Source organism: Vigna angularis, chromosome 11 (assembly GCF_016808095.1).
Source record: "Vigna angularis cultivar LongXiaoDou No.4 chromosome 11, ASM1680809v1, whole genome shotgun sequence".
Taxonomy (NCBI): domain Eukaryota; kingdom Viridiplantae; phylum Streptophyta; class Magnoliopsida; order Fabales; family Fabaceae; genus Vigna; species Vigna angularis.
The window spans coordinates 18,897,625-18,922,901 of record NC_068980.1 but is presented as its reverse complement, the minus strand read 5'-3'; the positions used below and the strand labels follow the sequence as shown (position 1 = coordinate 18,922,901).

At 34.6% G+C, this 25,277-nt stretch overlaps 4 protein-coding genes across 15 annotated transcripts; 1 reads left to right on the top strand and 3 right to left on the bottom strand.

The window, feature by feature from the left end:
- Positions 1 to 430: 430 nt before the first annotated feature.
- Positions 431 to 7,143, bottom strand: LOC108347798 (dihydrolipoyllysine-residue acetyltransferase component 2 of pyruvate dehydrogenase complex, mitochondrial). 5 transcript variants are annotated; one of them, XM_052870960.1, is made up of 19 exons: positions 6,958 to 7,143; positions 6,765 to 6,858; positions 6,321 to 6,403; positions 6,058 to 6,131; positions 5,906 to 5,949; positions 4,298 to 4,353; positions 4,126 to 4,200; positions 3,948 to 4,040; positions 3,541 to 3,783; positions 3,389 to 3,461; positions 3,120 to 3,223; positions 2,767 to 2,852; positions 2,612 to 2,687; positions 1,638 to 1,705; positions 1,496 to 1,562; positions 1,305 to 1,400; positions 1,112 to 1,214; positions 917 to 1,012; positions 431 to 832 (listed from the first exon to the last, which is right to left on the bottom strand). In XM_052870960.1, the coding sequence occupies exons 1-19, from the start codon at positions 6,988 to 6,990 to the stop codon at positions 762 to 764; spliced, it is 1,635 nt and encodes a 544-aa protein (XP_052726920.1). In that variant the 5' UTR covers positions 6,991 to 7,143; the 3' UTR covers positions 431 to 761. The 5 variants fall into 5 exon arrangements, with proteins under 5 accessions (XP_052726920.1, XP_052726922.1, XP_052726921.1 ...); XM_052870962.1 differs by having other exon boundaries at positions 3,120 to 3,211; XM_052870961.1 differs by having other exon boundaries at positions 5,906 to 5,946.
- A 3,229-nt stretch (positions 7,144 to 10,372) lies between these two features.
- LOC108347799 (probable isoaspartyl peptidase/L-asparaginase 3) lies at positions 10,373 to 13,760 on the top strand. Of its 8 annotated transcripts, none has more exons than XM_017587219.2 (8): positions 10,373 to 10,545; positions 10,704 to 10,888; positions 11,007 to 11,178; positions 11,762 to 11,826; positions 11,939 to 12,331; positions 12,404 to 12,462; positions 12,876 to 12,980; positions 13,383 to 13,760. In XM_017587219.2, the coding sequence occupies exons 2-8, from the start codon at positions 10,781 to 10,783 to the stop codon at positions 13,600 to 13,602; spliced, it is 1,122 nt and encodes a 373-aa protein (XP_017442708.2). In that variant the 5' UTR covers positions 10,373 to 10,545; positions 10,704 to 10,780; the 3' UTR covers positions 13,603 to 13,760. The 8 variants fall into 8 exon arrangements, with proteins under 8 accessions (XP_017442708.2, XP_017442709.2, XP_017442710.2 ...); XM_017587220.2 differs by having other exon boundaries at positions 10,374 to 10,545; positions 10,792 to 10,888; XM_017587221.2 differs by lacking the exon at positions 10,373 to 10,545 and having other exon boundaries at positions 10,561 to 10,888; positions 12,876 to 12,992; positions 13,383 to 13,521.
- Positions 13,761 to 14,191: 431 nt separating this feature from the next.
- On the bottom strand, positions 14,192 to 16,527 carry LOC108347816 (hexose carrier protein HEX6). The gene is made up of 2 exons (XM_017587242.2): positions 15,886 to 16,527; positions 14,192 to 15,400 (listed from the first exon to the last, which is right to left on the bottom strand). The coding sequence occupies exons 1-2, from the start codon at positions 16,333 to 16,335 to the stop codon at positions 14,321 to 14,323; spliced, it is 1,530 nt and encodes a 509-aa protein (XP_017442731.1). The 5' UTR covers positions 16,336 to 16,527; the 3' UTR covers positions 14,192 to 14,320.
- A 4,279-nt stretch (positions 16,528 to 20,806) lies between these two features.
- On the bottom strand, positions 20,807 to 23,055 carry LOC108347814 (hexose carrier protein HEX6). The gene is made up of 2 exons (XM_017587239.2): positions 22,466 to 23,055; positions 20,807 to 22,025 (listed from the first exon to the last, which is right to left on the bottom strand). Exons 1-2 carry the CDS (start codon positions 22,913 to 22,915, stop codon positions 20,946 to 20,948), a joined length of 1,530 nt encoding a protein of 509 aa, XP_017442728.1. The 5' UTR covers positions 22,916 to 23,055; the 3' UTR covers positions 20,807 to 20,945.
- Positions 23,056 to 25,277: the final 2,222 nt, after the last annotated feature.

Sequence of the window (25,277 nt, the reverse complement as noted above, 5' to 3'; positions counted from 1 at the left end):
TTACATAAAGAAAACAAACTACTCTTTAGATCGTATATTTATCTTAGTTTATGTTAATGTCTATAAATTTAAGCAATAAAAGTAGTAGTCTAAAAAAGTTCAATTAAAATTATGTGCGGGGACTAAGATAAAATCTTCACAATTATAAAAAATAAATGAATAATTAAACATAATAAGTATAACGCCTTCAAAAAAGATATTAGTAAAATAAATAAATTTGCACTCGTACACTATAATCGAATAAAAATGTATTAATGCAACTATTATATATTCAAGGTATGTCCCATGATTGGATAAGAAAAATCTATAGATAATACCTTAAACTAGTCGATTTTTAAAAACCATATCTCACAAGGAGAACAAATATTGAATGTCCAATTATAAAGGCATTGTAATTGAAAAGACAATAACTGTCAAAATTAAGGCCAACTAAATGAACAACATATTAAATACACTTTCTTTCAAATTGCAAGTTATTTCAAATATTTGCAACATAAACAAAGAAAATGTTACATAATCAGCCGTGTATCTGGGGAGGTATCTATTGTGAGCACAATTCGTGGGTTTAAATTAAATGCCTCATCTACCCTCTCTTATTAAAAAAATCACATTTCTCCAAAAATTATTTATAGTGACTAAACACTTCAATCAAAAATTGATCAGGGACACGATCAACCAAACCCAAATGGGAATATAGAAATACCCGAGTGAACAAAACCTCATCCCCCGTTTACAATATAATTTATGATTTCTACTTGCTCTTACAACAACATGGATTCTGGATTTTCAATATAGCCCTTGAATGCTTTTAGCCATTCGGCACCAATTGCACCTGAAAAGAACAAGCGTATTGTTGACATGCTTTACCACAAAATTAACTTTTGAGTTTAAAAAAAAAACATCGAAGAATGATTACCATCTATAACACGATGATCACAGCTGAGGGTCACAGACATGAAAGAACCAAACTTGAATTCTTCAGCACCTGATCCCGGAATGACCCTCCTCTCAGCTGTTCATTATGTCAGCGACACACGAAAATAATCATTAAGAGAAAAGTGATTGCAGTTGATATAAGAAATAAAAGGGGGAAATGCAAAACTATTCTTACCAGATCCAACTGCAAGAATGCCCGACTGAGGAGGATTGATGATTGCACAGAATTGTTTGACACCAAATGGCCCTCCCAGGTTAGACACTGTAAATGTACCTCCCTGCAATGCAATTCAACCCAAGACTTTATAAACCAGCTCAAGTAGTCTTTATTCTCAGATAAATAAAAATAGACATGAAACTCCAATAACCTCATAATCTTGGGGTTTCAAGCTGTTTTCTCTGGCTTTCTTTGCCAATTGTTTGACCTCCTCCCCTATTGTAGAGAGGCCTTTCTTGTCTGCATCCTGCATATATTATGAATATGTGTCAAAACGATGACCTGTGATTGGAATATAGGCTGTAATTGTATTTCAAATACTAGAAAGAGGCCATTGCTAACCCTGATAACTGGAACAAAGAGCCCATTATCAGTCTGCACAGCTACATTAATATTCACATTATTATACCTGCACAAAAACAAAATAACGAACTTAAAGTAATCCACAAATTTGAAGCCAATAATGAAAGACTAAAAGACTTACTGGCGAATATAATCATTTGCCCATGAACTGTTACATTGAGGAACTTTGCGGAGAGCCAATGCAGCAGCCTGAAATCAAAAGCACAGATACAAAACTTAGTTTCTTGTGCTATTTTTACAATGCTGGCAATGAGGTTTGAATTTGTGACCACATATTATGCATAAGTTAGTTAATATCTCGTACACAACCGATTTAAGCTAAAAGAGCTCTTTTAGTGATTTATGGGACAAGGGTTTTCGGCCATAATTGCAAGTCAGATAGCTGAACCCTCCCCTTGAAGGTTGAGCCATGTAATAACATTTCGCTAGAATCCATTTCTATACTGCATTCCGCATTTTCACAACTGATAATTGTTGTGTACACTTAATTTTTATTCAATCTACACCAATTACCTTCCTTTTCTTTATTTATTGCTCAGTTAGTGCCATTTTGTTATAATTTTATTCTAGTTTGTAGTTAGTTATAAATAAGATTTAATGAAAATATTTACTTGTGTGACTTTTGCGGACTTTTTATTATAATAAAGAGAAGAAAGGAATGGAAGGGACGTAACCAGATGCAATGCATAACTTTAGTTGATACAAACACATGGAAGACAGAAAAATAATTTACATTGAATCCAAGGAAAGCAAAGCACGCAACACCTTTCATATTCTGCATAATATTATTTTGCTCACAATCTGTTTAATAAAGTTAGTCTGAATTTGGTTCTGTTTTACTATGATCTTAATGTAGCCAAAGAGACACAATAGGGGTCCCTTCTACGGAAATTGGTCCATTTAACTCAACAGTTAGATATTTAATTCTAAGCTAACATCAAATAAGAGAAAAGTTATTTAATATGATTTTTTAACTGTCATAAAGCATTCCACAAGTATTATTTCTTAGATAAGATAATGACATTCCCTACTTATTAAGCACCAAATAAGCAACCAAGACAAGAAGAGATATAATGTCACATAAAAATCTAATACCTTGATTACAAGGTCATTAACTGATATGCGGGAGCCACCAGAGGCTTCTTGCAAGGAATTGAGTTTGCTCCGCAAACTGTAGACAAAGTGTTCCAATTATCAGAAATAATATGTATGGCGGGTAAATCTTTCAAATATTGATTACGGGGAATTACCTCATGAGTTTATCAACACATGCATCCACTGATAAATAGTAATGAGGAATAGTTTGCTTTGATAATAACAGCCGTGAAGCTGTGACCTGTAAAAATATATAATTTTATTTAAAAACATCACTCATGCTTACGCAACACAACATATATTATGATCGGAACTTACATAGAAGTGAACACACAGAAGGAGAAAATAAAATATGCCAGTAGTTATGAGAAAAAGTACCAAGAAGCCCTATGAAACTATGTTCACAACAAAATTAGAACATCATGTGACATGGTCCAAAAACTGGTCTTTGATCACTTGAAACAGAAATATCATCTAATAAAATTTAAGGATTTCTTCAGCAATTTACCTTCCGTATCTGAGAGACAGGAATGTTGATATAATCCAGAGCTGCATCTGCTGCACCCTTGGCCTTTGAGGGTGCGGAAACTTGACTAGAAGCTGCATCAGAAGCTAAAAAGGGTTATCATATAATCAATTTAATCAGCCACACATGCTAAAATATCCTAGAGCAAGCAAGACAAAGTGAGGAATTATCTAGCATAACAATGAAATGTTTCCACTATAATATGTACAGTATACAGACAAATTAATATATATAAAATGATATAATTGTACCTAAGAAATCTTCAATATCAGCCTTCACAATTAGTCCTTCATGTCCTGTTCCTTTAATGCTAGAGAGTGGTACCTACATCAGTGAGGGAAATAGATTATCTATGTCTATTCTGAAAGACCTTCAACCGTATAATTTGTTATTGATAACTGACATTTTTCTCTTCAGCCAACTTTCTAGCAAGAGGACTAGCAAATACGCGATCTCCAGATGGAGTTGGCACACTTGGTTTGGAAACCTTTGCCTCAGGTTCTCGAACAGGCTCCTCTGCCTCCTTCTTTGCTGGGGATGGCACAGATGTTTCTTTGACAGGAGGTGCACTTGGTTCAGATGTTGAGGGTTTGTAGTCTTTAAACTTGTCAATATCCCCCTCATCTTCAACAGTTATGGCAATTACCTATGAAAGAAATTCTTCATGTTACCGATTGTGATGTCTTCCATAAGTCAACAGAGTCCGGAGTGTAAATAAGCATTTTTTTCTTGCAACTTCAAACTGTGGAACAATAAATAAAAAGTCCCTTTCAAAAAAGAGAGGAGGGGAGAGGCAGAAGATATCAATACCTCACCAACTTTAATTTCTTTTTCCCCATCTCCACGAACTATCTTGGCCAGATAACCTTCTTCCATACTTTCCATTTCAACAGTAGCTTTATCCTATGAAATACGCATATGTCAATGTTTGCATAAGAACCTTAATAGAGGTATTTTATGTGTCAAGTCTCTGGTACAAGAACCATACAGTTTCAACTTCACAAAGCACTTCACCAGGAGAAACTTTATCACCTTCTTTCTTCAACCATCTTGCAATGTTACCCTGTATATAATTGGGGAGTTCATATAATTGGGAATATTCTTTAGGAGAAACCATGACCCACTAAATGACATTAACATGTGATGTAGAAAAGTAAAACCTCGGTCATTGTAGGTGAGAGAGAAGGCATTCCAATTTCCTGGTGCGGGGGTAGATCTGAAATATATTCACCAACGTCGGTGATTAAATCAATAAGTACAGTATTATTTATATAGTCTCAAGACATAATATTCTATTAAAAAGAACAAAAAAAAAGGGAAGCTTAAGGAAAGGTGTAAGATAGTGGAAACATTTTTAAAGATACAATTCTTGTATCATAAAAACTATATTTTTAGGTGACAACGAATCAAGTACATGGCATCTCCTGTAAGGAAACACAAATGATAGAGAAGCATAAGCTGCGGCATAATGTGAAAAGACTCATATATGTTGACAAGTTAAAGAAACATTACATTTAGTCTAGTTACGTTAGGCATATGTAAAACCATTCACGCTTGTATCTCCACCAAAAAAAAGCATAAGATCAGAACATCTATTACCACATAAAGTGATCAAGAGTTTCAACTTTCCACCCTATTCTTAAATAAGTTGAATGTGGCACAAGGTAAATCATGCCTGTGCACAGTGCATTGACCATGTTTTTGCTGAAAGAGTTATTTTGTATTTGGGAGATTGGTGATATAAATTATCCTTGGACCTGAAGCTAACAACTTCTTTTAGGGGACTAGGTCCGCTTACAGGATTATTAGGCCATCTCCTACACAATGCCTCCCATTTTTATTTCTTATGCATCTTAAATGGGTCTTATCATTAGATACCACTTATTTTTACGTTTTATAATTTAAGAAGTTCATCTCTCCAACCTAGCATCTGTCTTTATATACTTTTATACAACACACATTTATTTATCTAGTCAATAATGCATCTTATTTCTATCTTTTTGTGTAAATATTACCTTACATACCATTAAAAGCTACCTGCCCTTACACAATGTGCTTGGTGCTTGACAAGGTCCACCGGTTGCTTTTACAAAAAGCACAGTTCTTAACTGGTAAGAACTGCACTGTGTAACCAATGGAGATGCCCTTAGGATAGTATCAAAAGACCCCATTTAAAAAAGTCTCATCTCAATCCTAGGTCAAGGACACTAGTGAGTAGTTAGAAACTCTGGCCAAGATTAGCTAAGGTAGCTCTATATTTGCAATTCTCAACTGACTACATTTCTCCGTCTATTTATAATTTATACTATAAAAAATAACAGTACAGTACAGGAGAAAAGATGCAGTGGGTTAAATGCAGCTTCACATGTCCAACACACATCTTCCATTTCAATCAAATTTCAAAATTTAATTTGCCAAACTATGAAGGTGTCAGATATGCAACAATTTAAGACATAAGAAAGCACTCAAAGCCCCACATAGGTGATAAGCATCACCCTATTGCAAATCTGTGATATATGGATGACTAACTAAATGCAAAGCAAAAACCCAGTGAACATTTTAACCAAGCTACTTATCCAATCATCCATATCATTCCATGATCATTAAATGTCAAAGGACATCAATCTTAATCAAATTCATCAGGACCCATGAATTAAAAGATCAAAATATAAATAGTCAACAAGGAATATTTTGAAAGGCTTAATGTAACACCAAACAAAAAAAATGGAGGAAACAAAATTAACAGCCCAAAGATCCATTGGTTGTACCTGAGGCTGACGCATAGCATCTCCTTGACAACACCTGTGAACTTCTTTTTGAGAACACGGTTGATTAAAAATAAAAAAGAGTTACTGTTAATCCCTTTTGAAGCAAGACATATGCAAGGAAAAAGAAATTATTATAACATAAAGTGACCTACGGTGAAATCTCTCCGGTGAAACCAGACCCGGTGATGGAACCCCTTCTGATACTAGCCATGGAGACGTTTCTCTTCTGCGTACCAAATGAACGTTTATATCAAAAAGAAAATACAAGTCAGCTGGAAATATACACATGCCGAGGAAGAGGAAGAGGAAGTGAAAAGCAACAGAATAGGCAAGGAAAAGAAAGAGATATTGAACGCATAAACAAAAAAAACTTGTGATATATTGTTAAATTTGGATGTCAATTTGTTTTACTCACAGTAAAACTCACAGTAAAGTCGACGACCGGCTCAAAGACACTGCTTCTTGTTGAAGACTCAGGGAGCTGAGTTTTCCACACATCTAAACAAATAACCAACTACAATTATTAATATATAAAATAACACTTGAGGAGCACCTTCACCAAGCATTCAAATGGCTCCCAAACACCAGAATATGCTAATATCACTTCAAGCCTCTCCAACACAATCTCTACGGTTAAACTTATACTTGCTGCTCACTCACAAACACCTTAATTAAAAACACCAACTGGTTGCCAATACACCTATAAAAAATCAAGCATTCTACACTATTCCCATTTTTAAATTCGAAGTTTCACAGGACTGTTTAATTAGGTCAATCCAACACAGAATTCCAAATTCACAAATAAATCTGCTATGAATTCAGTTGCAATTGAGAAATAACCAAGAAACCAAGCAATTACCGCGCCTCCTATTGAGAGAGGATTGAGCATCGCCGGAAAACCAACGCGCCAACATATAACGCTCGTGGTGCAGCAACTTCGAAACATTTCTCACCTGAATCCAACAGAAAACAAAAAAAAATGCCAACCTGTGTTTGCATTAAAACGCGATAATGATAACGGTAGGTAGGTAGAGAGGTAGAATATGATTCACCTTGGCCGAGTGATTGAGTAAATGTGATGCCATCGCCGATGAACGGAAGAAAGAATGGAGAAATAGCGACCTAAGAAAGACTGGTTAGGGTTCGTTCGGTGATAGATCCGATCAAGTATATGCAAATGGCATGCTATGAAGGTAGCAACTATGGCAGCATACCAACCAACTCAGGAATATTTGTTTTTTTTTTCTCTTCCTTTTAATAAATTATTCTACTTTTTTACTTTTCTTACTTTTATTGTTTTTTATTATTATTACATCCTTGTTAATAGTTTGTTGTGTTGTAATGAAAGAGAAAAACAATAAAAAAAAACATCTAAATTTTATTTTATTTTTCACTTATTTATTTTTGTGAGTTTCAAAAACCTCGCCACTCATGTGTAAAAAAAAAACTAACTCTGCTAACAAAGTCAACTTATATTGCGAACTAGTAAACCATAGCATTTGGTTATAACTTTCAAAACCTAGTTTTGGACGTGGTTGAAATTAGAAAAACTTTCAAAACCTAGTTTGGTTATAATTAAAGTATTTTTAGAATTATTGTTTGATGAAGATGTTTTCAAGAATTTTTAGTTTCAAAGAATAAAGAAGGAAAAATAAAATAAAATAAAAATATTAGGTGTCGTAGTCATACAAGTTAGAAAATAAGAACTTAGAAAATTGATGGGAGTAGTGTCTCAAAAGAAATTATACAATTATGGCACTCCATCATTTTCTTTCTGCATTCTATCATTTCTGGAATTTATTTTTCAGAACATAATAAATAATTTTCTGAAATTTTTGTTATAAAGTGGGAGAAGAAATAATTTATCACGGGCTGGATTAGCAATATGCTTTTGCTTTCTATACTTCCATAATAGTCAAAGTGGCGGCGATGATTCGCGGTTCAGCGGTGGGCTACGACGACCATTCACAGTCCAGCGGGACAATGGAACGGCGATTTGCGGTCCAACAGTTGCAATGTAGCGGCAATAGTGGTGGAGAGCGGTACCCTCATGCAAACTCGGTTCTTTTACTAAAATAGACAATTAAAAAAAATTATGAGAATAAAGAAATGGTATAACAATAAAATTATTTTAAATAAAAAAAGTTGTATACCGTCTTACTTTATGTACTAGCGGTTGCGTCTTAGCAAAAAACATCTTAATGGATCGGCACCATAATATAAATTAGTGGATTGAGACTGATATTATTTATAAAAGTTATTGGTATATCAAACATGTATTAATGACTAATTAATGGACAAAATTGTTCTACGTTTTACGAATATACGATATTAATGATTGATTATTGGATTTAATTGCCTAAAAATATATTGTAGTAATGGTTAATCAATGGGTTTGACGGTCACAAACCCTATAAATAGGTGATTAGTGTCCAGGTAAAGACACTTTTTTCTAAGCTAATTAAGTGGAGACATCTTTGAAAAGTATATCTGACTTGTGCATTGGAGTGTCTTGTAGGTCAACCACCGATCGATTAAGATTTTGAGGAGAAACTTGGACGATCAGGGTACGAAACAAAGAAGCGGACTGGACAATTAGAGTTGAGCGGGACAAGAACAGACGACCGAGCTTGGACCCTTTCAACCGAAACACTTTCCTAGTCAATTTATCAGAATAAAAAATCGTTACGGAGACTCACAGGTTCAACTTCGAAGTTTTTAAGAGAGTGTAGAACTTTCCTTTGGAAGTTGTTACTGGGTGCATGACATCCAATTGGGTTTATTTGTGTAAAAATGTGATTTGTTAATTGATTATATCATATTGTTATCCAGATTCTTCATCAAGTTATTTAATTGTTCACTTGCTCTACCAAGCTACTTGGACTTCCCTCCAAGCTACTTGGGCTCCCACTGAACTATTAATATACTTACCAAGCTCTTTACATGCTCTATTGAGCTCTCCACACGTTCTTTTGAGTTATGCTAGGTTCCCATGCACCTTTCGAGGCTATCCAAGATTTTCATGCTCCTCTCCCGGCTATCAAAGCTTTTCACCAGCTCCACCAACTTATTTAAGCTATTTACATGCTTTACTGAGTTATTTAAGCTTTCCACATGCTCCATTGAGTTACTCGGGCTGTCCTTATGCTCCACCAAGTTCTTCACATGTTCGACTGAACTAACCTCATGCTCCTCCAAACTTTCCACATGCTATACCGAGCTTTCCACATGCTCCACCAAGCTTTCCATGTTCCTTTTTGGTGGAGACAACCAATCTAAAAATGAAGAGTTAAATATGTTTTTTTGTCCCTAAACTATCACATATTTTTGGTTTTCATCTCTCTTCCAAACTTTTGTTTTATTTTCATCATTTCCTTTAAGAAAGTCACGAATTTAGTCCTTCATGATTAACGCCGTTAGTTTTTTCTTTTTTTTTACGTGATAAACGTGTATTATCTTTTTCATCAAAGTTTTCTTTAGAGCACCACTTGAAATCGTTACAGTACCATGATATTAGAAGATCCATTCTATTATTCACCAAAAATCTTCAAACTCAATGTTAATTACCAACACATAACTTCAATAAAAATAATAGAAAATGGTACTATGCGTAAAACCTTATAGTGACGACATCCTCAAAATTGTCTGCCAGTATTCTTTGAAGTTCTTACCATTTTGATTACTGTCATGTTACCACAATTGTAAATGGAGATTATCCCAACACCCCTTAAACCATCACCATGTGACGAATAAGAATTTTGTTGGCCCTGAATATTCGAACAAGACTAACAACATTGCGAAGAAGACATACCTCAACGATCACTTACCACGACTTTTGTTAAGGGAAGGACTTTGCTTAATCAGAGAAATAATCCCACTAAACAACGAAAAACGCAAGCCCTCTTCCCTCCTCAAAAACAAAACCTTAATCCTCAACACTAAAGTCAAATGCATTTCACCTTAGAAACCACTTTGAAATACCACGTATCCACGTCAATTTTTATTTAAGTTGTCATGTATGTGAAAAAGTTATATCTAATTCACTTATGACTCATATGGACATTGTACCATTAACGATTTAGATGTTATCATAAAAATTGATCAAATTAAATAAAAATTACAAAACTTGACATAAAAGTCATTGATCAACAAAAATTCAAAACAATAACAACTAAAAAAGGTATTAAACTTTTTTTTATATATTTAAAATATATGTAAGTACTCGTTATCTTTTACTAATTTTTTAAAATCATTTTTATTAAATTTTGTTGTTATTTCTTTACCTTGTACGTTTATTTAAACAAAATTCTTTATCAGGATAATAATAAAACATTCCCATAAAATCATCACAAATATAATAAAATATATAGTCAATCATTACCAAATATCAATCCAATATTATATAGGTGGGTTGATTAAAATTCAATAATTCAATCTAGCTTCATACATATATTCTTTTAATTTATCACTTCAAAATGATCACTTCAATTCTGATTAGAGTCAACTCAACTCAACTCAAATTGATCACTTTCATTGTTGTCAATCTAGCTTTGCGTTTGAGGAAACTTGCAATAACCATACCACATAATCCCCGTTTTTTCAACGTCGGGAGAAGTGGAGTTGTTAAACCAGAAAACCAGGTTGAAGATATTTCTCTTAGTCATTGATAATCGAATCTGATGATGTGTTTTTACTCTTTGAATCGATAGAATATCTTATCTTATTCCTTATCTTCAAATCAAAATTATATTCTAATATATTGTTTCCATTTGATCTGTATATTAATTTTCTGCAATAGTTCCAAAAACAATGTCTTGAATATCTTGAAAAGTGTTCTCTTATCCCAATCAAAATCTCCAAATTGGGTTGCTCTTAATGCGTTTCAGAGACCTCGGAGAACAGTGGTACAACCTCCATCACCAATCCATCTCCATGCCTGCAAAGTCCTTCGTCATTATCTTCCTTCTCCCTCTATTCTCTGTGGTACTCTCAAATCATTTCTCTAATCAGAGTAGAAGTAATTTTGAGTTCCCAATCCCAAAATTCTTAACTTTTTCCACTTTAGCCAAGTTTTGATATGATGGGTGTTGTTTGTAATCAGGTGGTGGGACATGAAACCGTGCAATCGGAAGAGTACCCTTTGGTTGTGAGCACGTGGCCCTTCGTTGAGGCTGTCAGAGCTGCATGGAAGGCTGTTGATGGTGGCTCTTCGGCTGTGGATTCCGTGGTTGAAGGTTGCTCTACATGTGAGGAACTAAGGTGTGATGGAACAGGTTGGAACGTGAATGTTTGGAACGTAATAAGGACGTTTCAATATGAAATATTTGAACCTATTTTGCCTATTGCTTCAATGGAAACCGTAGATTGGGTGTGAACTCACCTCTCCGTGTTGTGATTTTGAAGTATTTGATAGTTGATTTTTGCTAAGAGCTTCTTCCATTCTTATCTAGTGCTTATTGGATTGATACTAACCCTAGGCTCACAAAGTCATAGGCTTAAACATGCTACTAGTCCTGCAATATACTTATTTTATTTGTCTTTATGTTTTCTCAAATATAAAATTTTTCTATTTTAATCCCTCCTACACCGCATAAACCGCCATGCGAGCCTTTAGAAAGACCTATGTTCACAAAATAACATTTACTTGATGTTATGCTTTTTCGTGGGAAGGGAAGAGTTTTGAAAAATTCTGTGTTGTTACCCCTAGATGAATGAATCAGACAGATTTTTGGTTCTGCTTTTGTTCTTTCTGTTTATAGTCCTTAACCATCTTGAGCTTTCCATTTTGACTTTTTCCTTCATGTCTTCATCATATCTACTACTGTGCATGCCTTTTGAATATCCTATTCTGAACAGTTGGTCCAGGTGGAAGTCCAGATGAGAATGGAGAAACTACAATTGATGCTCTGATCATGGATGGGGTAGCTACGAATTACCATGTTCTTGATCTGCTAATTATTTTGTGTCATGCATATTGCGTTTTCTTGATCTGGCATGATTTTTTGACCCATCTTCTGCTAAGGGGACACACAGTTGACAATGGAAGTAGGAGCTGTTGCAGCCATGAGATACGTAACTGATGGAATCAAGGCTGCCAAGTTAGTGATGCGACATACTGAACATACTTTGCTAGTAGGAGAGAAAGCATCAGAATTTGCTATTTCAATGGGTCTTCCTGGACCTACAAACTTGAGTTCACCAGAATCCATGGAGAAGTGGACCAAATGGAAAGATGGTCGATGTCAACCAAATTTCAGGAAAAATGTGTCACCTGCAAATAGTTGTGGTCCTTATAGTCCAACACATTACCTGCAGCATCCTGGTGAAACATGCTCCAGTACCGGTCATATTCTGACTAGTAATTCTGGATTACCTCGTGTTGGTCTTCATAGCCATGATACTATATCAATGGCTGTTATTGATAGAGTAAGGTTTAGCATAAAATTGAACTTTTGATATCATTTTATGTATGCAAATGACAAGTTCTATTTGGCACAGATGGGACACATTGCCGTTGGCACATCAACGAATGGAGCAACATTCAAGATTCCTGGCAGGTAACCTTCTGTGTGCCAGTATTACAAGTGGACTGATGGTCTTTTTGTTTCTTGAATTGCCAAACTTTTCTTCGTTTTCAAGCTGAATTATCTTGATTTATTTAAAGTCACATGAAATTGGTTTTTAGTCCTTTTCATTCTGATTATGACCAATTCCCATTAATTTTCATGACTGCTATATACTTAACTCGAGAAGGAATGGCTTTAGAAATTAGACTGTCTTGTCTTTATTCATATCACTCTAAGAGAGTGTTTTTCATTTGGGGAAAGTGCTTCTGTCAATTCCAAATACATATCCTCTTTGGATATGAACTTCACACTTATTTAATGCAGCAGAAATTGATCACCCTTAGTCTGTTCTCTCGTTGATTTTTATAATTAAGTTTTTCTTATATGTATTTCTTTGATTACAGGGTAGGTGATGGTCCCATAGCTGGATCCTCTGCATATGCTGTAGAGGAAGTTGGTGCATGTTGTGCAACTGGGGATGGTGACATCATGATGCGCTTCCTTCCTTGGTAGCACAGAAAGTCTCTAGTTTCTCTATTTTACATACTGAGTTACTTTTTGTTAGATTCTCTTCAGAAGTTATGCATATTGGCATACACACAGACAGTTTGATGGTGTCTTATTTTCATTGCATATCTATTGCTTGTTAATTTTGGTACGCAACTTCTATTTGGGGGTGAGCACAACTGGTCCATGATGTAATGTTCTTGGTTAATAGCTAAATGATAATTTTTTTGCAACTAGCGTATTAAACTTATTTTTCTAGTGCATTGACCTGTAAAAAACATATTCTTTACCTTGGTAATTTCAACTTTCAAGCATTCTTACCATAGTATAGTTACACTTCAATTAAATATTCTTATGTGTTTTCAATTCTGAATATCTAGATGAATACTTCTATTCAATTTCAGCTATCAAGTTGTGGAAAGTATGAGGTTGGGAATGGATCCCAAACTTGCTGCCAAAGATGCAATAGCACGAATAGCGAAAAAATTTCCAGATTTTCTGGGAGCAGTTGTTGCCCTCAATAAAAAGGGGGAGCATGCTGGTGCCTGCCATGGTTGGACATTTAAATACTCAGTAAGGAGCCCTGCAATGAAAGACGTTGAAGTTTTTACCGTGCTACCCTGAGACTGATACTATTCAAGAAATGAGTATCTCCCAACAAATGAATTCAAATTTTGTTGACTGAGGAGAATTAATAGTGCTTAAATGTGCTCGTATTGTAATATTATTCTTGCGTCTGATATTTCAATTAACAATGATTGAATGATTGCTTACAATTTTAACAATGTTTGCACGAGTTTCATACTACAGTTTTAATGTTGTCCGCCCAAGTAATAAGAAAAGTGACTTACAACACGTTTCTGTCACTTTTTTGATTTAGATAGTACATGAAGTATACAAAAAGTGCTTGAAATGAATGTGGATGAACATGTCTCCATCACATTGGAATTTATTCTTAGTTTTCCACCCTATATACCGATTAAGATAGATCACTGCAAATACAAGCAGAGTAGATCTCTTATTTAAGCTTATATCAAGTAATAATCATTTATGCCATAAGCTACTCTCAAGGAAAAAATAGTGAGGATTGTAAAACCACCTTGATTCTATCAACTTTTGATACTTTCATGTTTGAACGTGATCTTTCAATTCATGTCACTTGCCAGCACTTTTCTGTCAACTAAGAAGTATACTTTGAAAGTGGAGAAAACTGTTTTAGTTATTATAATCTAATTTTTCAAACTGAAAACCATTGTTTTGCTTTATAGGCAAGGTAATGATATTTAGACAAATTTTTAAGCTAACATCTGTAGAACATTTGATTTAGAACTTCCTTCAAGTATCATATCGATATCTCACGTTTATGTTCTTTATCACTCGTTTCAGTCACTATTCTCTTCCAAAACCAATGTTCTTGCCACACTTTCTCCATCTGTTCAAGTGGCACCCTTGTGGTCTCTGGCAGAAGATAGTGCACAAATATAGTCATCACCATCACCCATCCTCCAAAGAAGAAGAAAATCCCAGACTTCAAGTGGCAAAGCATGGCCAGAAAAGTCTGAGCAACAGCGAAAGTGAAGATAAAGCTCACTGCCACTGTGATGCTTTGCCCTACTGATCTAATTTCCAAAGGAAATATTTCACTTGGCACTAACCAACCCAATGGCCCCCATGACCACGAAAACCCAGCAACATATATGCATACCATAACCAAAACCACAAAAGCATACCCTTTGCTTAATCCACCATGATCTTTCAGATGAAAGGCCATTATACCACCAATTATAACCTCTGATACAATCATTTGAATGCCCCCAATCATGAACAAGGCTCTCCTTCCTACTCTATCAACTACGAACATTGATATCAATGTTGAGGCAGTACCTATAACTACCGTGATCACAGCTGAAAACAGCGATGCACTTTCTCCTAACCCAATTGTCCTAAAAAGTAAAGGGGCATAGAAACCAATGACGTTTATCCCTGTCATTTGCTGGAAAAAGGGTATAGCTACTGCCATCACCAGCTGAGGCCTATACCTTCGTTTCAAAATGACCTTAAATGATTGTTTGTTGTTGGCTTTTGAAGAACTTGCTTTTATAAGATCATCAAGTTCTGCCTGCACGTCTTCTATGCCTCGAATTCGCTGAAGTAGTAACTTGGCCTTTTGATGGTCATGGCCGCGTTGGATTAAGCTGTTGGGAGTTTCAGGGAGGAAAAGTGCACCAAATGTTAGGATTGAGGCTGGTACGCCTGCCATGGCTAGAGACACACGCCAACCCCACCCACCTTCTATCTTCTCTGTTCCATAGTTGATTAGGGTAGCAAACAAACCACCAATGCAAATGCTTAATTGGAAGCCATTGCTAGTTGCTCCTCTTAGTCGTGGTAGTGCCATTTCAGATAGATACAGAGGAACAGCCTACAGAATCAGTCCAAAATATGAAAGAAATTACGGTCTTGTTATTTTTATTTGGTAAAATAACTAAGAAAATGTTTGTATGTGAGATGGTTGAGCCAAGTTTGCAGCAAAGTAGACATCTCTAACTTATTCTAGAAAGCATGAGAATTACCTAAAGTCCCTCTATTAGACGTGTAGTTTGAATATTGCAGTAATCCTAAAAGCTAAACCACCACGAAATAAATCATAATCAAATGGTTATTCTCTTATTTTCATTTTGTCCTCAACAGTCAGAAGGAACTTTGCAAAAGAGAAGCTAGATCCTAAAAAATTTCAGGAAAGAAAATTACATAGTTTTAATCTTCTAAAAAGGGGAGAGGGAGACCAAGAGGTTCTCCTTTTTGTTGGCAAGATAAACATTGTCTAGTCTCCAATTGAATCTAAAGTTGTACTAAATGTTTGAAATGGTTGTAATAGTGTAGAAAAATGAAGGAAAAGATAGCTACCTGGTTTGCAAAACCAACTCCAACTCCAAGCAAAAGTCTACCAAATATGAGCATCAACACATTAAAAGCTGCACCTCCAAGAGCTGTACCGGCCAGGAAGGCGGCGCCGCCGGCCAAAATGGATGTCTTGCGGCCAAAGGCTTTGGTGACATAAGAAGCAAAGAAGGTGGTAATAAGGCCAGCAACATAGAGAGAGGATGTAAAAGAGGTCAAGAGTTGGCTATCAAATACACAGTAGTTGCTGACTTTGGCATCTTCTTTCTTAAGATACACTTTGTGGAAGAATCTCTTCAGAAATGAATCCATTGAGGTCACCCCACCTGCTATTCCAATGTCATAGCCAAAGATGACACCTCCCATGCCAGCCATCATACAAGACAGCACAACATAAAGGGTTATCTTACCATTGCTTTGGACATTTTCACTTGCTATAGCCAACCCAACAGCCATTGATAACCTCTTCTTTTGTGCACAGCTACAAGCTTAGAGAGATTGATTGAGGTTTCATATATGGTTCATCATAATTGATAAGCAAGTAGTGCTTTTTCACTTGTGTACTCAACCTTGGTTTGAATTTTCATCATTACAGTAATTTGGTCTTATCTTTAAGTAATTTATATCTCAAATCTACTAAGCAATGTCAAATTTACATTGCTTCTATGGTAGAATGATATTTTATATGTGCTGTGATAGAGATGTGCCTCTAACCATATGATCAAGGACAAAATCAACAGAATTAATGGTGATTTTTTGTCCTCAATGTAATAATTGAGCATTTTGGCTAACTTGAGCTTGTGGAAGAGAAATGCATGGGGCCAATAGTTCTAAGGAGCTGAACAATATTGACAAGTGCTTAGGAACCCTGCACATGATGTGGATTTTCTATAACCTTGAGTAAAATTTCTGACTGAAAATCTCACCACTAATATCTCATCTGTTATTAGCAGGAGAGGTGATCTGATTATTAGAAATTTTAAAATTTACTTTATATGATTTGATTCAAACTATAGAAGGTGATCTGTATTTAATTTTTATATAATTCTATTAAAAAATAAATCTGTTTTATAATGTCCTCATATTGCTGTTTAAGATCACACAGAGTCTTCATAGAGTGTTTGATGTAATCATGAATTTGATGTAGAAGAAATTATATTGACTTATTTTTATAAGAAATAAGACCAAATTGACAACATTCAAAATGGTGGAAAGAAATTACGAAAACTACCCTAATATTAACATCAACAAGACATTTAACCTATATATATATATATATATATATATATATATATATATATATATATATATATATATATATAAATTTATGAAAGAAGAATAAGAATATTTTTTTATGAAAATGGCACTCAGATTTTCTAAATATACAGATTTTTTTAATATACTTCTGATGTATATTTATTTTACGTAAACTTTATAATTTAAAGACAAATATTTATTCTTTTATTTCCAAGTCATAATGTGTTTAATTATTATAATAACACAATTATATAATAATCAGAAATAACAAAATATTTTTTTTGACTTTTGCTCCCCCTGCAACAATAAACACTACCTCTCTTGAATATAAGTTTATTCTTACAAAATTATTTCATAAACTTAAATTTTGTCTTATTTCATCTTTCTCTTCTACATCTCCGTTTTTTTATGTGCATCAATTCAGACTGAGTTTGTTCCTTTATTAACAATCATGTTCTTTGTTTACTTCTTGGTTGACTTCATTCTCATTATGACCGTCTTGTTTTTTACCTTGGGCGACTTCTCATTTACTTTTGTCGACTTCTATGCAATATTGACTGACTTGTTCTTTGTTTTTGCCGACTTGATTTTTGCTTTGTCCAAATTTTTACTCATTAGGTTCTTTGTTATCTCAGTATATTTGATTCTTCTCAACATCTTCATCTTCATCTTTTGAAACACCTTTCTTTATAAGAAAAGATGTTTTCTCCACTTGCTTCTTCTTAGCTTTCTGCTTAGCCTTGCTACCTCTAGTTGCAGCCTTTTTCATTTCAAATTCTTTTTTCTCCAACTGCGATATCTCTTTCCTGTGACGGGAAAGAATTACATCACTAGTCTCTGGCTTCGTCTTAAATGTTTTGTCTGAAATCACTTCTTCATGAGCCTACTCCTTAATTTCTTAGTTATCCTTCATTGGAGCATCCTTTTCATCATTGTCATCATCATTTCCGACTTCATGGTCATCATCCTCATCATCACACAAAAGCATGAACTCGTCCAATTCATTACTCAAAAAGTTAACCAAGCTTACCTCATCCATCACTAAGCTCTCCCCTTCCTTTTTCACCTTTATCTCATGATCAACCAACCTCCCCACATTCTCTTTCGAGCTATGGAGAGGCACCACTAACAGGTTTGGTCTCACATTCTATCAGGATACTTGGTCTCCACACTAAATATTGAATTTAATCATTTGTGTTAAATGTCAATTGTCCGATCAGACAATTTGAAAAAATTATTTTTCATAATTCGCTATAACACATGCGTTAAGGTTTATGCATATATTTGATTAACTTTCGATTGAGATCATGTTGTTTTGTTCTCTGGATGCATACTTGATCGTGGTCATGCGTGATCACTTTCTTTTCGTGTACTTCAGAGACCAATGCAAAATTTTGTCAAATTTAGATGTTTGACTTCTTGTTAGCAAATTATGAAAAATATTTTTTCTGAATGGGTACAACCTCATCTTGTAAGAGTTAAAAATTTGAGATTGATGGAGTTTGTTACGAACATAGTACGAATTGAAGATGGATGAATGAACGTCACATCAACGAAGAGTATGAAAAGGGAGTTCTTGGAATATGCTCAAGAACACAATTTTTGTGAAGGAGATATATTTTTGTTCTTGTGTTCGTTGTCTTAATCAAATACATCTGGACTTGGACACAATGCGTGCTTATCTATTCATATTTGCTATAGTGAGGAATTCTACAACTTAGACTTGGCATGAAGAAGTATTACACAAGCCTTCTACGTCACGAGGAACATATTATGTAGATTAATAGATAAATGATCATTTAGAAGACATGGATCATGATGTTGGTAAAAAGAATTGTGGAAGAACTCATTTATATGATTTTCTTAAGTCTAATTCAGATGAAGAGTTGTACCCAAGATGCACTAACTTTACATAACTATTGGCAACTTTGAAATTGTTTTGTTTAAAAGCAAGGAATGGATGGACTGATAAAAGTTTCACAAAATTATTAGAGTTATTGAAGGAGATGCTTCCAGAAAAAAAACATATTACCTATCCATATTTACGAGAAGAAGAAAATTCAATGTTCAATAAGTTTGAAATATCAAAAGATACATGTATGCCCCAATGATTGTGTATTTTATTGAGGCGAGTTTGCTTCACTGAAGGTGTGTCCACCATGTGATTTATCGTGGTTTAAAAAGAATTGATGAAAATAGTAGTGATGAAGACAAAGATGGTCCACCTACTAAGGTGGTGAGATACTTACCTATAATACCTAGGTGGAAACCATTGTTTTCCATTAAAAAAATGTGAAAAACCTGAAGTGGCATGTTGATGGAAGAAAGTGTGATAATATTCTTTAACACCCAACTAATTTTCCATAATGCAAGAAGATTGATAAAATATTTCTAGAATTTTGTGCAGAGCCAAGAAACTTAAGACTTAGACTTGTTATAAATGATATGGATCCCTATGGGAACTTAAGTAACAAACATAGTTCATGGCCAATTTTATTGATGATTTACAATTTATTTCTTTCGTTGTGCATGAAGAGAAAACATATGATGTTGTTTGTGATGATATCAGGTTCTAGACAACCTTTCAAATATTAAAAATCACATCCAACTATAAATATTAATATCGATACACAATGAAGTTGTGTTATTTTTTCAGTAGTTCAAGAATTCATCACCTATAACGGATGACACTATGAAGAAAATAAGATAGGAGTATGCAGTGTGTTTACTTGAACGATGAAGTTAGGACCCATAATAGCATTAGGACTTTGGTTGAAAACTGTTGAGGACAAAATTTTGATTATGAAAGTTTTAGTTTTATCTTAATAGTTTTAATTTTGATAGCTTTAGTGTTAATAGTTTCATTTGGTGTCAATAGCTTTAATTTTGGTATGTCATATATGTTGATAAATTTTTGAGTTGTGATGGAATATTTTTTATTTTTCAGATTTGGGTAAACTATAAATATAAACAAAACTTAAAAAAAGGCAGATTTGATGTCTGCTAGTTCACTAACAGACATCAAATGATGCTCGATTTTAATTTGAAATGGCATCAATTAGACGTTGGTGTTTTGTGATCCATTGTTAAAGGACATCTTACTTTCACATGATTGACCTTCTTGAACGTATGTTTTCAACTTCGAGTCAATTTGACATCTTTGGTTAAGATGTCAAGAGTTTCCTTTGATGTCAAAAGTCATTTTTGTGATGAACTTTTAATGTCAAAGGTGGAGACAATTCAACTAAAAAATAAGGATGTGCGAAGTCGACCATAGTTGAGGGTCTAAACGACTTGGGTCGAAAGTCGAACCAATTCAACCCGATCCAAAGGTAGAATCAAATATTTTTAAAGTAGAATTTTGTCTTAAAAGAAAAATTAATTTGCTTTATCCAAAGAGAAAATTAAAATTTAAGGTATTTCAATTATTCCATCTAAACAAACTATTTAAGAAGAGAAGATAATTCAATTCTAAATAATTTAAATATTATGTATTTCAATTTCATGGTTAAAATTTCTTATCTATAAGGTTAAAGAAAAATAATGAGGAATTTAAAACCTCCTTGATTCTCTGAGCAGTTATACTTTCATGCTTGAACTTCATCTTTCAATTCATGTCACTTGCCAGCACATCTTCTGTTAAGGTATAGTTTAAGAGTGGAGAAAACTGTTTTAATAATTAGAATCTAACTTTCCAAACTGAACCATTTTATTGCTTTGTAGTACATTTGATGTATAGACAAATGATATTTAGACAAATTTTTAAGCTAACATCTGTAGAACATTTGATTTAGAACTTCCTTCAAGTATCATATTGATATCTCACGTTTATGCTCTTCATGACTCGTTTCAGTCACTATTCTCTTCCAAAACCAATGTTCTTGCCACACTTTCTCCATCTGTTCAAGTGGCACTCTTGCTGTCTCTGGCAGAAGATAGTACACAAATATAGTCATCACCACCACCCATCCTCCAAAGAAGAAGAAAATCCCAGACTTCAAGTGGCAAAGCATGGCCAGAAAAGTCTGAGCAACAGCGAAAGTGAAGATAAAGCTCACTGCCACTGTGATGCTTTGCCCTACTGATCTAATTTCCAAAGGAAATATTTCACTTGGCACTAACCAACCCAGTGGCCCCCATGACCACGAAAACCCAGCAACGTATACGCATACCATAACCAAAACCACAAAAGCATACCCTTTGCTTAATCCACCATGATCTTTCAGATGAAAGGCCATTATACCACCAACTACAACCTCTGATACAATCATTTGAATGCCCCCAATCATGAACAAGGCCCTCCTTCCTAGTCTATCAACTACGAACATTGATAAGAATGTTGAGGCAGTACCTATAATTACCGTGATCACAGCTGAAAACAGCGATGCACTTTCTCCTAACCCAATTGTCCTAAAAAGTAAAGGGGCATAGAAACCAATGACATTTATACCTGTCATTTGCTGGAAAAATGGCATAGCTATTGCCATCACAAGCTGAGGCCTATATCTTCGTTTGAAAATGATCTTAAACGATTGTTTGCTGTTGGCTTTCGAAGAACTTGCTCTTATAAGATCATCAAGTTCTGCTTGCACATCTTCTGTGCCTCGAATTCGCCGAAGTACTAACTTGGCCTTTTGATGGTCATGGCCGCGTTGGATTAAGCTGTTGGGAGTTTCAGGGAGGAAAAGTGCACCAAGTGTTAGCACTGTGGCTGGTACGCCTGCCATGGCTAGAGACACACGCCAACCCCACCCACCTTCAATCTTCTCTGTTCCATAGTTGATTACGGTAGCCAACAAACTACCAATGCAAATGCTTAATTGGAAGCCGTTGCTAATTGCTCCTCTTAGTCGTGGTAGTGCCATTTCAGATAGATACAAAGGAACAGCCTACAGAATCAGTACACAATTTGAAAGAAATTACTTCCTTGTTTGCAGACAAGTAGTCATCAGACATGCCCAACTTATATCTGAAAGCATGAGAATCACCAAAAATCCCTTTATGGACGTGTAATTTGGATGTTGCAGTAATCCTAAAAGCTATACCAGCACGAAATAAATCATGAATCATAAATCATAATCAATGGTTATTCTTTTATTTTCATTTTGTCTTCAACAGTCTAAGTGAACTCTGCAAAAAAGAAGCTAGATCCCAAATTTCAGGAAAGTAAATTACATAGTTTTAATCTTCTGTAATGAGGAGAGGGAGACCAAGAAAGACATCCTAAGTTGTTACGATAAGAGGGGTTTCTTGGTGAAAAGTATCTTAAGTTGTACTAAATGTTTGAATGCTTGTAAGAGTGTAGAAAAATGAAGGAAAAGATAGCTACCTGGTTTGCAAAACCGACTCCAACTCCAAGCAAAAGTCTACCAAATATGAGCATCAACACATTAAAAGCTGCACCTCCAAGAGCTGTACCGGCCAGGAAGGCGGCGCCGCCGGCCAAAATGGATGTTTTGCGGCCAAAGGCTTTGGTGACATAAGAAGCAAAGAAGGTGGTAACAAGGCCAGCAACATAGAGAGAGGATGTAAAAGAGGTCAAGAGTTGGCTATCAAATACACAGTAGTTGCTGACTTTGGCATCTTCTTTCTTAAGATACACTTTGTGGAAGAATCTCTTCAGAAATGAATCCATTGAGGTCACCCCACCTGCTATTCCAATGTCATAGCCAAAGATGACACCTCCCATGCCAGCCATCATACAAGACAGCACAACATAAAGGGTTATCTTTCCATTGCTTTGGACATTTTCACTTGCTATAGCCAACCCAACAGCCATTGATAGCCTCTTCTTTTGTGCACAGATACAAGCTTAGAGAGATTGGTTCAGGTTTTATATATGGTTCATGATAATTGATAAGCAAGTAGTTCTTTTTCACTTGTGTGGTCAACCAAACTTCATCACAGTATATTGGTTTGGATTTTTAAAATAACTGTTACTGCTGAAATTTCCACTGCCTCAATTATGGCATAAGACTTTAATCTACTTAAAAATGTCAAACTTGCGTTGCCTCAATAATAGGGTATGATTTTATATGTTCTGTACAAGAGATGTGCCTCTAACTATATGATGAAAGACAAAATCAGCAGCGTATATGGTGATTTTTTTCCTCAATGTGATAATTGTGCAATTTGACTAACTTTAGCTTGTGGAGGGGAAATGCATGGGACCAGTAGGACCAAGGAGTTAACACATATTGACACTGCTTAGGAACACTGCACGTGATGCTGAATGTCAACAACCTAGAGTGAATCCCTGACTGAAAATCTTGAAAACATGTGGTAGGAACTAAAATAAAATAATGATCTTGAAAATGAAAAAAATATAAATTTTACAATGAAATTTTTTCAACGGTAATAGTAGTCAGTTGTATTTTCAATAATATTCTATAGATTATCTAATAATTGTTATTCTTGTATTGCAGGTGATTTGATATTTAGAAATTTTAAAATTATTGTATATGATTTCATTGAAGATGATCATGTGTTTAGATTTTGTCTATAATTCTATTAAAAAGTAATACTGTTTTATATTGTCCACATGCTGTATACTAATTACTAGCTAGAATCACACCAAATACAAATTTTTTATTGATTTTATTGTACTATACTCTTCTATTATGTATCTGAGTGATATTCTTTTATTGATCCAAACATATAATATATACTTTCTATTTTAAAGTGATTCTATTTTCATGTTACTTCTGTCCAAACAAATCTTGCTATAATAAGGCTTAAATCTAATTTGATACGTGTTAAGAACTTTAAATCTAATTAAACTCTATAAAATTGACTTGTGAGATTTACATTTACTTATATATTATAAATTAACCTTATTTCTAGTTGATGTTAGACTTCCAACAATACTCACCACCTAACCCCAAAGAAAAAGAATGTACCTGACTTGAAATGGCACAACATGCTGAGAAAAGTTTGAGCAACTATGAAGGTAAAGCAAAAATTCATAGCAACAGTGATATACTTTGTGCTGCTAATCTAATCTCCAATTGGAAAATCTCACAAGAAGAGAAGCACTTTCCTCTAATCCAATGGTTAGGAAGAGTATTGGAGCATAGAAGGAAATGACATTGATTCCTGTGAACTGTTGGAAGAAGGGTATGACTATAGCCATGACAAGTTGAAGTCAATACTTTCTATGTAAGATGTTCTTAAAAGGATGTTTGAAATATCACTTGCTTCAAAGAGGTCTTCAAGTTCTTATTGAACATCATTGGTGCCTCGGATGCGTTGTAACATTTGCTTAGCCTTGTGATGGTTCCTTCTGTGTTGGGTGTTTCTGGGAGGAAAAGTGACCCCAAAGTGAGCATATTGAGGCTGGAACTTCTGCCATAGCTAAGGAAATACGCCAACCCCAACCATCTTTGATCTTTTCTGTGCCAAAGTTTATCAGATTAACTGATAGAGCATCAATGCCAACACAAAGATGGAAACCGATGTTAATTGCTCGGTGCCATTTCAGAGAGATATAGAGGGACTGACTGCAAAACAATGAGATTTTAATTCCATATAAGATTATAGTAAAGGTTCAAAATTGCTGCACATTCATTACTATCATTACACGAGTATAAGGTTGTCGTAACTTAGACCAATCTCAACATGACAACCAAGTTTTATTAACTTTTTCTAGTAAATATAAAATCTTGATCATGTGACAGGAAAATTTGTCACAAACCTTAGGCATGTAATATTTCTGATCATATATGTTCTGGTAAAAGCTAAAGATATGCTTAAGCCTAAAACATTCAGGGTAAAATATGTTTTTGGTCCCTTAACTTTCAGTGAAAATTGGAATTAGTCCCTCTTCAAAACTTTGGCCTAATTTAGTCCCCAAACTTTAGAAATGTGTGAATTTAGTCATTTTAACTAAATTTTGTTAGGTTTATTTGATGTTTCAAGTAAGTTTCATGATAGCATTTGAGTTTTGACATATTTTTGTTTCAATGTTAACTGAGAAATGTGTTTGAAACATCAAATAAAGTTAACAAAATTTAGTTAAAAAGACTAAATTCACACATTTCTAAAGTTTGGGAACTAAATTGGTCCAAAGTTTCAAAGAGGGACTAATTCCAATTTTCAATGAAAGTTAAGGGACCAAAAACATATTTAACCCAAACATTTAA